We start from the raw sequence: 12,774 nt of genomic DNA, 5'->3' as shown, positions 1-12,774 counted from the left end.
TGGGGTATTTTGAGCTGAAACTTCACAGACACATTCAGGGGACACCTTAGACTTATATTACATCTTTAAAAAAAAAAAAAAAACGTTCGATGGCACCTTTAAATTTATTTACTGTAATATTTTTCACAGTCTGCTGCCTTTGATGTCACTAGGACTGTGTGTGTTCTTATGGTGCCATCAGCCAATTAGTTATTTCACTATTTTCCCGAGGTTCCAGATTGATTCATCACTCATGTTCTGCTCAAGACCCCCTAAAGACCCCTAACATCTGGGAACTCAGGTCATCAGATCTCACTTTCATTAAAACTAATGTGTCGCTTGACTCTATTTTATCTGTATCCCCTTCTACTTCACTTTCTCCTGGTCAATAATAATAGTTATCGGCCAATAGGAACTGCGGTGTGGGGGTGATGAAGGTCTTAGAACTAATTTGGCAGCGACATGTTGATGACAGACTGTCTGTGGGTGACTAGGCTTGAATTTCAGGCCTGTTTTGTGACTGTAAAGCAATACTCCCTCCTCCCATTTTACTTTCTTGCACCCTAAATGTGTCTGATGAATTTCATTTCATGTTTTTCCACAGAACTATACCCAAATCTTTTCATAGGCCACTGTATCTACGGCATATACCTTTGTTCTTAGATCACAAATTAACTTTATATTCACGACAATAAAAACATTAAGTGCTTAATGGGAAAATTAGTAAGAGAAAATAATATAATACCAAGAGGAGATACAAGTGCAACTCTGGACTAATTCATAAAATACCTGCTCAACAACAAGCAACCCTCCTCCCACAATCACCGATGGTTTTTCTTTTTTTCAGAAGGGCAAACGTGCAATTGTGTGTGTGTGTGTGTGTGTGTGTAAAGGCACAGGTTCACAGCGTCAGGTGGTACTTAAATATTAAAGGCTCTAGGGAAGCACACCATTGTTTGTCCTCCATTTCAGAGAGGCAGTTGTGGTTGGTTGGTTGGTTGGTTGGTTGAGAGAGAGAGCAAACGGCTGCTGGGAACTGCGAGGACAACTTCAGGGAAAGCAACAGAAGGTGCACTCAAGTGTTAAACTATCTGACAAAGGATGTGAAGCGTGAAGAAACCAAGACAGAGTCGGCTGTAAAATGTTAACAGAAGTTGGACTTTTTGTACATTAAACATGGATGGAATTGTGAGCGGAACAGCAGAACCTCAAGAGACCAACAGCGTACAGAACAGACCTGAGAAAGAAGAGGACAGGTAGACCTTCTGCATGGATTTTTTTTTTTTTTTCCACAGGAAATTGCTTATGAATTAAAATGAGACATATTTGAATTTCTGCTTAATTAAAATAAAATGAGGAATGAGGGGGACAAAAATGTCATTTTGTTTATTTTATATTTGTCCTTATTTCTTCTTCAGATTATGCATGTGTTTCTTAATTAAAAATTTTATATAATTGAATTATATATTATACAGAAAATGAGGATTTCCATTAAATAAACATTCCTTATTCTCTCAGTCTAAACTATGAAATCACGTTGACAAGTCATGCAAATAAAACTTTTTCCATCAACTATTTCTCATAAGGTGATTGAGCATGTTGTATGATCATGGCTATGTTTTGTATTTGTTTGAACAGCTGGTTGGGAATAAAAAGAACATTTGTAAGAGGATAAAAACCTACAATATACATATATTTTACCATAACTTCTTGTGTATACAAATTTCATTGCTGCCGGCCACTAATAGTAAACAGATACATGCAGCTCAGCTTACACATTCTTCACCAGCTGACCTTGTGTATCCGAAAGAAGCAAATATTGTGGAGAAAATGTGTATTTCTTTTAGTATGTATGAAGTTGCTTTGGAAAGCATTATTTTAGTATAATTGTCTAAATATGTTTTTAGGGGCTCTGTACCTAAAATTTGTGCTGGCCACAAATAATTAACCATTACAAAAGTCAGCACTAAACATCTCAGACAAACACAAAGAGATGTTTGTATCATATTGAGCTCATTCTGTAGGATCTCAGATAAGGACGAGCCTGTGTCCGAGGCTCCTGGCGAGGGTGATGTGGAGACTGGAGCACAGAACTCCAGGGACAGCCGTAAACTGGATTGCATCATCTGCTACAGTGCGTATAACCTGGGAGAGAGACTCCCCCGGAAACTCTACTGCGGTCACACGTTCTGCCAGGCCTGTCTGAGGCGGCTGGACACCCTCATCAATGAGCAGGTAGGACTCAATCTGAATGCTTAATCACAAATTTCATGAATATTTGCTTGACCTGTTTCAAAGTGCAAATATGCCGATTCTTGTAGTCAGATGATACTGATAACATGAGTGATGTAAAGTTTTATCTGGGTAATTCATGTGGAGACAGGTAAAAATGTCAAATGTGTGTGTTTTTTTTGTTTTGTTTTTTTCTTTCACACATTTTCAGCAATATATTCATCCAAGTATATGCTTATAAAGAACCTGGACATTTAATGAAAATGTTTAAGTTAAAGGTAAGGTGTGTAAATGCAATATAAAAAAAAACTCCTATTCCATTTTAATGTAATGTATTATACACCTATAAGCAGTGTTGGGTTTAACGCATTACAAGTAACGCGAGTTATGTAATCGGATTACTTTTTCAAGTAACTAAAATGCACTACTTTTCAAATTTACAACAAAATATCCAAGTTACTTTGTTTTCCGATTTATTGACTGGCAGCTCTCCTGTCCCCATTTTGAGAGAAATCGGGTGTAAGTGCAGAAAGTGTGCGCTGTGTGTGAACATGATGGTTATTGTAGTTCTAGACTAAATGTGAACATGCATTTACTCATCTCACTTGCACAAAAACAGATTCAGTATTCCCCAAACTGATGCAAACTCAGAATATTACGCAAACCTGCAATAATTAAATATGTTACATAACATAAATATACTTTATGTATTTAATATCACTTTATTAACAATGTTTTTCCTGCTGCTGACCTTCAATGATCCAATTCATCCATACTAATGAGCAAAACTTATTTTAGATAAACCACATTTGTTTTTTATTATTGCTGAAGTAAGAATTTTTTCAGACAGGGAATTATGCATTTCTATGCCAACACTATTAACACCCAAATGAATCTGCAGCGGTCAGGTGGTACAAGTCGGAGCTCTCAGAAAAATTCTCATCTTACAAGCTGTAATTATGAGCTCTACGAGGAACTATTTACTGTAATTACAACATGGCATGAACACACCTTTGTGTAGACAGTCAGCACTGTGATTGACATGACCAATGAAATCTTTAGAATCGGATGCGGGTCAGTGTTTGCGCTTAACAGACTCTGAAAACGTTTTGTGTGACCACTTGAGCCGAAAATGCCGAAGTAGTGATCTCTGCTGAGCCAAATTATGTCAAGTTCCACCTCTCCAGTCCTGTCCAGCTCTAACTCTGTGGATCTAATCCCTGACAGCAACATAGTGTCGGCACAGATCCGGCCCACATCTGATCCATGTGTAATCCACATGTACCAGATGTGGGCCAGATCTGGGCCACACTATGTTGCTGCCTGGGATGGACGGAAGTATATGGTTATAGGCAAGGTTAAGGTGTGGTTGGACCTTCTAGCTCCACCCATTGGCTCTGCAGTGGGAAGCCTCTTGGACTTGTGCCCTCCAAAATTAAAATGAGTTAAGAGGTGTAACATCTTTTAAATTATAATTACAGTTTTGTGACTGTAAAAACCCACCATTTTTCAGGAATGGAGTATATTTTAATTCACATCTAAGTGTTTATTACACTTTATCAATTTATGTCTATGGATTACTATATATTTTTAGAGATATTTTTTTCAAAGTGAGGTTTTCCTCATGCACTGAGACAACAAAATGTCAATTTCAGTTGCAAATACACCAGTTTTTCATTTTTATTCCTCTATATTCTTAAGTTGTTTGTTATTATAGCATTGGCATTCTATATTAAAGGTGCTAAAGAGGATCTTTTCGTGGACTGAGAAACCAAAGACTGTTAGTGAGTTTTTGAAATGAGCGCATGCGTAAGAACAACCCCCCCTCCTTCAAAGCTCATTTCGAGGAACGCCTCCCAAAACTCGTGCACGAGTATTGGTGTTTACCACCGGCATTCACTGTGTCATGTTAGTGGATTCATTATGTCGGACTCACCGCAGGTAACTCATAATCTGCAGTTGTTACTCCTGTCTCCTGACAAAAACATTGCATGCAGCGCCAGTGGAGTGTGGAAAGTTACTGGAACGCGCACGTCTCTCACAAGGAACGTCATGGCAGTGATTGACAAGCGGCCAATCATTTACACGATGATCGCGTAAACGATTGGCTGATGTTTTTAAGGCCCTACCTCGTGCACAGATGATGTATATTAATATTACTTTCAGTGCACCTAATAGTCTTTTATCAGTTAGTAAAGACAGTTTCAAGTAATATTGCAAAAATGTATAAAACAAAACATCCTCTTTAGCACCTTTAAGATTTTCATTTGCAGCAAATTTAATTAACATGACAAAACTACTTGTGTGAATACAGTTCAATACATTCATGAAGTAATTCTGACCTTTCCTAAAGTGTTGATATACTGTATTACACCTAACCTGTGTGCTTTGTTTGTTATTGGCGTCTCTTCCACAGATGTGGATCCCCTGTCCTCAGTGCAGGCAGAACACTCCTCTACCTCGCGGAGGTGCCACAGGACTAGACCTAGACCTGGCAGCATTTCTGGGTGTTAAAGCTGAAGTGGAAAACCAGCGAACCTACAGCCAGAAAGCTCCGCTGGAGACCAAAACCTCTTTTATAAAGCAGCCTATCATAGATCAACCCCCTTCAGCCTGGGCCAATGTGGCTCTGGCAGAGCATCGTTTCCACAGAAGCCCATGCTGCAAGCACTGCCTGCTCTGCTGCTGGTGGTGCTAGATTCATGTTCACACTTCTGTGAATCTCTTTCTGCTTGGATGGTGCATAGACTGAACTCCATGATCATAAGATTACAATATGTCTTTGTCGTTTTTTTTTTTAAACAATGGATAGCCCACTGTCCAGAACTCAGATTCATTTACAAAATTGCCTGGGACAATAAAATGCAATTTATTTTGGGAACCAAATGGATCAATAATATAACAAATTCTGCAAAACTCAGTGTGGACTTGGTTCAAAATGGAACAGGATGTATGGACATGAGATACTTTTAATATGATAAAGATGGAAGAATGGACAGACTGGATTTCAGATCTTAAGACAATCCAACAGAATAACAGATGATAGTTACAACACATTTCAAACTATGGGAAACCTTTGATTGTATTCATGATTTGATTGAACCAAACTGTCATTCAGCTTCCAGTTTAAAGCTCTCCTGTGTTGTTTTCCAGCTCTTTAAAAACTAAATTAAAAAAAAAATAATAACAAAAAATAAAAATGAAAATACATAAAAGAGGAACAGAATCTCATTCTGACATCCAGAGTTTGAAGGTTCGGTCATACGAACAGGTTGCAATGAGCTGTCCGTCAGGTGAAAGGTCAAGCCCCATGACCTTCCCCTCATGCCCCGCCAGAGTCTTCAGAGGTGACCAGCCAGGATGGGTCCACACTTTTGCTGTGTTGTCATATGCACCGGTCAGCAAATAATGTCCATCGTTGGCTAGAAAGGAAGAGACCCTGTTAATACTGACACTCCAAAAATGTCACAAATCCAATCGAGGTGAATTAAGACTCATTCGCTACACAGAAGGTAGACCTATAGAAAAAGGATAAAATATTTGTTCGCCCCACAACCTGTAAACCTTGTGAAAAAGATATTTTGCTCAATGTTCAGTGTTTTTTTTTCATTTTGGGGACTGAGGTTGCTGACAATAGGAGTGAGTTAATAAAGACACTTTATTTTTGAGTGAATATTCCCTAAATGACTTAAAATTTTGACTTGAATACTTACGTTGGAACTTGACTGAGGACACGAGGTTCTGATGGGCAGGGATTGTGTATATACACCTCCTCTGACGAAGGTCCCACACTTTGCAAGTGTTATCGCCACTTCCTGTTGCCACATGAAAGCTACACAAGGAAGATTTCAGGGTTAATTATCAAATTAAGATCTAAAAACTGTAAACAGCTTTAGAAAATCTTCAAAATATGCCCTCTCTTTTTCCTCACCCATTTGGTGAGAAATTAAGGCTGTAAATCTCTTTGAGATGGCCCTCCAGGAACATGATGCAACGACCAGTCCGCAGGTCCCAGACACGGGCAAATGAATCCAAACCACTGTAGCAATAAATAAAATGAACTCAACAATGAGCTCCATGGACAAATATAACACATCCTATTCAAACAATTCAATCAAAAGCAGGTTTAATATACAATCACAACAAGAAGTGGAAGCCTATTTTGGTTTGGGCTCTGGTAAAGCAAATATTGCAGGGGTGAGGAACCACTCACAATGGATTAAAGATTATTTTATTTGGCCTTAAACCATGCATGCTTGGACTCAATCACAGGAATCAAAGTAGCTGTAAAGATGGGGGTTGTGTCTGTTCTTTCACAAAAACAGTGGGAGTGCCTCAGGGTTCAGTGTGAGGCCCTTACCCAGTTCCTGCCAGAGAGCCGTCAGGGTGGAAGTGCAGGTCATGGACACCTTTACTATGACCCTCCTGATGCAGAATTTCTTCTTGGACCTCAAGATCCCAAAGTCTCCATGAGTTATCATAGCTTTAAGAAAAACAAAATATGCCAATTCTATTAAATATATGACACAAAATTCCAAAACACCAATATTTACACCTCTAGTTTGCTTTTACCTATTAAAAAAAAAAAGTTATATAAAAAAAAAAACATACCAAGTTGTACCCAAAAAACGTCCAGAGGGATGCCAGGCCACCCGAGCCACCCTCATAGTGTGCCCCTCAATGTCTGCTACTGGCTCATCACTACAGATATATGTACAGGTGAATGTTACAATGTTTTACTTCAAAACTGGGACAGAAAATTTAAGTAATAATAATGATAATATTACACACCTGTCTAAACTCCACAGCTTGACAGATCCATCTGCAGCACAGGAGGCCATATTGACATCCGACTCCTCAAGTGTGAGTGTGGCTTGAGGGTGAAAGCTAATCGCTCCCACATTAGTATTATGACCTGAGAAACAAGAGTTCACCATCAATAAATCCAATGTTACACTCTAAGAGGGTAATGAAAAAGTTTGACACGACTTCAAGAATAAACACTACAGAGCATATTTGTTATATTTACCTCTTAATGTGCGTATTAGTGTACAATCTGGGACTTTCCACAATTTGCACAAGCCACTCCTACAACAGACAAAGACATACTTTGTACAAAATTGTGTCTTTTAAATATTATATGCTCAAAAAATAAATAAATAAATAAATGTTACTTATAAATTAATTTTACATTTCCAAACATTCCTTTTGTAAATCATTTATCAATCCAGAGTTTTTTTTTTTTAACTAATCCTATAACAGATGGTATAGCCCACAACCTGCCTGCATAATAAATTAAAAACTGTGTGCAAGTTTGCCAAATAGAATTTGTTTCTTGTTTAGAGGAAAAAATCATTATATATTTTATTTGATATAGTTAATATAAGTTTAGCTGATGAGCAAAAACTATTCATGGATTTCAGAAAACAACAAAAAAAAAATACAGGAAGTGCCTAAACTAAGATTACGTGAAGTAAAGGTAGGTTGTTCTAAGCATCTTGGAGAAGATGCCAGTTTTTCTATGGATTTCTTACTTAATTCAGTCTCTTCATGTATTTTAAAGGGTCATGAAACCCTAATACACTTTTTTTGAGATGTAAACATATGTATAGACCGCACATCATTGAAAACACTAAAGGTACTCAAATGTTATTCATAAGTGAAAAATAGTTATTTTTGCATTTTTCAGAGCGATTTCTGTCTTCCGGTTTGAAAAGCAACGTCACAAAATCTGACGTAATCGTGTACTTTTGGCCCAAGTATGGGCATGGTCGAACATGCTGACGTAGACGGTTTCAAGCGATTCTCGACATATATTCATGACATAAAGCTCATTTAATCCAATCACTGCACTGTAGTATACATACGATTATAACTGCAGTATTATGCATGAGGAAGTATCACTTCTCTAGCCTTAGTCTCTTGTCATTCAGAGACATATCATTGGTGTTCGTTTCCTCAGTGCCAGAACACAATGTGTTTTCCTGAGACGCGACCAGAGCAGAGGTTTGTGTGCATGGGGATTGTTTTGCTGTAATCTACCAGCACAGATGGAAAATATGTTCGCGTGAGATCGCATTACAACAGAGAATTCAAATGTCACAAAAGTGCAGCTCATTCTCCTCTGCCTGCTCCAGCTGCGTTCGAACACGCAAGCCGTAGGCTGTTTCCCTCAGCACAGCAGCACATGTGTTTGTATTTTGCTCGCGATGCGGTCAGAACTGGAGTTTGAATACGAACACATGAAAAATACGTTTGTTATTATGATATACACACTGAGCGCGCATATGCTCGGTTTCAGCGCGAAGCTTCGCCTTGTGTTTAACAACACTAGTCACGTGGCACATAGCTCATACAGAATAAAGTATCTATGTTTTAAGTTTTTATTTCACACATTCTCCTGCACTAAACATGAACCAGCACGGTGTAGTTTATCACACATATTTCATCAAGTCTTCTTCAAATGAATTATATGTGCAAACTGGACACTGATACAGTGGTGTAGCATCTGAACGCGACGACACGATTATTCGAATAGACAAAGGACTGATTTTGAGACTGCAGTGCTCGTAAATGTAATCAAAGTAGCCTATTATTAGCCCTATTAAATATTCTTTCGCATTTCTCCCTTGTGCTTGAGAGTTTGTTGTCATTTTCTCCGTGCTCATATATTAATGTTCATTACTCTTTATAATGAGTGTGTTCTATGTCTGTGTTTCATTGGTTTTTCTCTCCCCTCTTCCCCCCTCTACACTCACTTTTCCAGAGCTTTACACGCCCAGTTTAACAGAGTTTTTGCAGCTCAGAGGTGTGAACGACCAGGGTAAAACAGGGGGCTTTCATGACCCTTTAAGCCCGACTATGATAGGGAGATGTGTATGGGCCATACCTTCCTATTGTCTAAATATAGAAGTCTAAAAATGGATGATTCCTACTGGCACACAAAGTAAAATATATAAAACATCTAAATAACCTTCTTAGAAAATGTCTTTGTGAAGAATACATACAATTTAAATAAAAATAAAACGCATACCACGACGCAGTCACAAGCAGCTTAGAGTTGGGGCTAAACTGGCAGTGAGATATTGGACGGTCATCACCAATTTGACTGCAGAAGTTGTTCACATTCTAAATAAAACAAAACAATTGTAATAATTACATACAGCATTAAAAGAGACTGAATATTACAACATCATTAAGTCTGTCTTTTCCACTTTCTTGACATGCTGTCATACCCGGAGGTTCTTGTGAAGCTCTTGCTGTTTAACTGTTCTTGTGGACTCTGGAATCTCTTTTTGGGCCCTTGCAGCATCTAACCTTTGCACTGCTCTGGAGAACCAAACAAAATCAATTGTAAAACTTTTAAAATACACAGTTATTGACATATGGTTGCATTTTATATGCATATTATTTACATTGTTAGATGTTACTGTAAAATATTATCCATCTAGTGTTTACCTGGGCAGTGAATACTTGGCTAACCAAAGACGTGCCTCCTTCAGAGATGAAGGTCCTTCATGGTACCATGTCTGCTGATACTGCACAAAACATGCACAGATAATCATATTCATTTGATATTCAAACCTATTATATTCTATAATAACCTGACAATCGAAATGTTCCTACCTCTTCTTGAGAGCGTTTTGCTTTTTCATCCTCTTTCTTCGATTTCTTCAAGGCATCAGGACCAAGTACTGAAAGAATGTTCCTCAATCTGTGGAAAATAAACAGCCAGAAAACAAATATTTTTATATTACATTATATATAAAAAAATATATAAAAACAACTAAAACTGGATTTTCAGACATGCCCGTCAGTACGAATATTTAAAAAGTGATTTCAAGCAGTTTTTCTATCATTTGAGACATGGTGTATATGTAATGTCAAAAACAATTTGGAGGTCAGTATGATTTTGTTTTTAAAGATATATTTTTATTCAGCAAGGATGAATTAAATTGATCAAAAGTGACAGTAAAGTTACAAACACTTATGTTTCCACAAAAATATTAGGCAGCACAACTGTGTCATAATTATAATAAAAAAAAAAAAAGAAGAAAAAAAAAGGTCTTTTGAACACGAAATCAGCATATTAGAACGATTTCCGAAGGATCATGTGACACTGAAGACTAATGCTGAAACTTCCTTACAGGAATAAACAACATATCAAAATATACTAAAACAACATTCATATTAAATTGTAATCATATTTTACAATATTACTCTTTTTACTGTATTTAGATCAAATAAATACAGTATTTGTTAACACAAGAGACTAGTGTATCTATAGTAATCCCTCATTTCTCCAAAGAGTGGACATTCCCCATTATACAGTTGTAGTATCATCAACTTCAAAATTAGCTGCTATGAAACGACATGCAAAATGGCTAATCACCATTTCTTTTTTTTTTGTCTGTCATATGACCTAATGTCTGTTCTTCATGTCTAAGTGGGAAGTTCTTGGCCAGAATAAGCAGAAAAGCTTTATATAAAAGTCACCCACCTCTCTCGTCTCTCCGCAGGCCCCTCCCCGAACAGTGTGATTGGTTCACCAAGAGCTCGGAGGCAGGCCTTGACCTCCACATCATCAGTGGAGACTGTGATTTGTCTGGCTCTTTTTCTGCGCTCAAACTCTGCCAGCACTTCAGCCTGTCGCTCACTCACACGCTCCTCCATCTCCATGGACTCCCCTGAGGAGAGACAGAGAAAATACATTAAATAAAATCACACTACTAAAAAGAAAACAAAAATCATTTCCTGTCACAAACAGTCATAGAATAACCCTGTAAAGCTTGAAATATAAGAGTCAGAAAAATCGATTTTTGAAATGGACAGTTTATTGAACCTTAAGACAAAACATAAAAGAAAACCTAAAAAAAATGTTTGCATACTTGTTTTATGTTCTGTATCATGTTTGATACATTTCTGGCTCATATATTTTGATATAATGAGAATATAGAGCTCACAATTGAGGAAAAAACAAAAAAACATTTTTTTAGGTCCAAACTGAGGAAAAATATTAAATTTGGTGCTAATAGCTTGTATTGGAAGTAAAATTTCTCTTTATTTTTTATTATAACAGAATATTTGTATAACCTGCATATAAATATCAGTTTTCATACTATATCTCCCAATAATATGCCTTAGTAAGATGAAATTTAAGTGTTTAGTTTTATGATCAAAGCTCTGTTTTAATTGTGAGGGACAAAACATACAATACAAATCAATACACTGTTGATTAAGAGATGTACAAATAAACATAACTCAAGTCTATTTGATGCTTGCAAATTGAAAATGAATTTTCTAAAACACAATATATGAATAATCAAGTAAGCTTAAGTTGCTTTCGTCCAGTAAATGTTCATTTTGAAATTATAATATAAAAGTTATTCTTATGTTTACTTTATACAAAGACACAGCAAAAAGACACATGTACCAAAATCTGAAGGTGGACATTTTTAGAATTATACTAAAAGGATTTCACATGCTAAAAAAAAAAAAAAAAAAAAAGAACTACCAATCAGAAGGCATAAGACATGTAGTAGAAGGTGTACAACAGGTTTTTCAGCAAAGTTTTGATCATGTTGATTGATTAGAGGCCTTAGAAATTAATGTATCAAATATGACACAGTACGGTTAAAACACTTGGACAAAATTATACTTCAAGAATTTGATGGTTTGAGCATTGGGTCATATGTCCTAACACTAACATTTGCTATCAAGAATATAGCTGCTTTGAAATATCAATCTTACCACTGGAGATATTAATATGTCCAGCCGCAATGCCAGCTTTAACAGCATCTTTGGCAGAGAGAGATGTTCCTTCACGACTAAGACGCTCCCTCTCCTTTTCTTCAAGGCTTCCATAGAAGATTCTGGCCCTTTTCACAACTGGAGCTTCGTCTTCATCCGACATTGTTTCAACTATTTGATGGCAATCAAAGAATATCTGATCTGAAATAGAGGCATAATTATTGAAACACCATATCATGCATTACAAATCAGGTATGGACAGTATTACATCATACCAGCCAACCTAACCATTACTTTGGCTGCCAAATATACTCAATATTACCAAATATTAGAATTAAATAAGCAATTGCTGGAATATACAAACTCAACAAAAGATAGGACATACAGCTGAAACTCAAAAAAGCACTGTGGTACTTGGTATTCTTTAAATTACCCTGAAGTACCGTGTAAATATCATTGTATATGAAAACAGCAATCATTAAAGTACATGCAGCATCTGATCCATCACTTTACCACATAACTTTTTGGAGGGTGTTCAGAGAACTTAAACTAATTTGACCTAAAACATAAGAAGTTAAGGAAAAACAAACACATCATGCATAACCAGCTCTTCACTCACCTTTTATGCTTTCACAAACGCCCAAATAGTGTCCTTTAAAAGCAGTTTGTTTCTATGAAATCTAATGTGTACTATCTATCTACAAACACGACCACACGACGCGGGCTATCCGTCGCACAGTACTTCGTCATATCCGCCTGATTTACTCTTTACCATGAACAAATAGTGACATCTAGCGGACATGTCAGGCCACA

General features: G+C 37.0%; 2 protein-coding genes across 3 annotated transcripts; one reads left to right on the top strand and one right to left on the bottom strand.

Moving 5' to 3' along the window:
* Positions 1-974: 974 nt before the first annotated feature.
* rnf224 (ring finger protein 224) lies at positions 975-4,922 on the top strand. Its single transcript, XM_067406764.1, has 3 exons — positions 975-1,235; positions 2,004-2,214; positions 4,628-4,922. Exons 1-3 carry the CDS (start codon positions 1,156-1,158, stop codon positions 4,907-4,909), a joined length of 573 nt encoding a protein of 190 aa, XP_067262865.1. The 5' UTR covers positions 975-1,155; the 3' UTR covers positions 4,910-4,922.
* Positions 4,923-5,053: 131 nt separating this feature from the next.
* On the bottom strand, positions 5,054-12,709 carry prpf4 (pre-mRNA splicing tri-snRNP complex factor PRPF4). Of its 2 annotated transcripts, XM_067406762.1 has the most exons (14): positions 12,581-12,709; positions 11,962-12,162; positions 10,712-10,898; positions 9,838-9,925; positions 9,670-9,749; positions 9,447-9,540; positions 9,245-9,339; positions 7,241-7,299; positions 7,003-7,126; positions 6,823-6,912; positions 6,572-6,694; positions 6,143-6,250; positions 5,925-6,043; positions 5,055-5,633 (listed from the first exon to the last, which is right to left on the bottom strand). In XM_067406762.1, exons 2-14 carry the CDS (start codon positions 12,122-12,124, stop codon positions 5,440-5,442), a joined length of 1,524 nt encoding a protein of 507 aa, XP_067262863.1. In that variant the 5' UTR covers positions 12,125-12,162; positions 12,581-12,709; the 3' UTR covers positions 5,055-5,439. The 2 variants fall into 2 exon arrangements, with proteins under 2 accessions (XP_067262864.1, XP_067262863.1); XM_067406763.1 differs by lacking the exon at positions 12,581-12,709 and having other exon boundaries at positions 5,054-5,633; positions 11,962-12,158.
* Between the last annotated feature and the right edge of the window lie 65 nt (positions 12,710-12,774).

This window comes from Chanodichthys erythropterus, chromosome 13 (genome assembly GCF_024489055.1).
Source record: "Chanodichthys erythropterus isolate Z2021 chromosome 13, ASM2448905v1, whole genome shotgun sequence".
NCBI lineage: Eukaryota > Metazoa > Chordata > Actinopteri > Cypriniformes > Xenocyprididae > Chanodichthys > Chanodichthys erythropterus.
The sequence above is the reverse complement of the archived record's forward strand: the minus strand, read 5'-3'. Positions and strand labels throughout refer to the sequence as shown.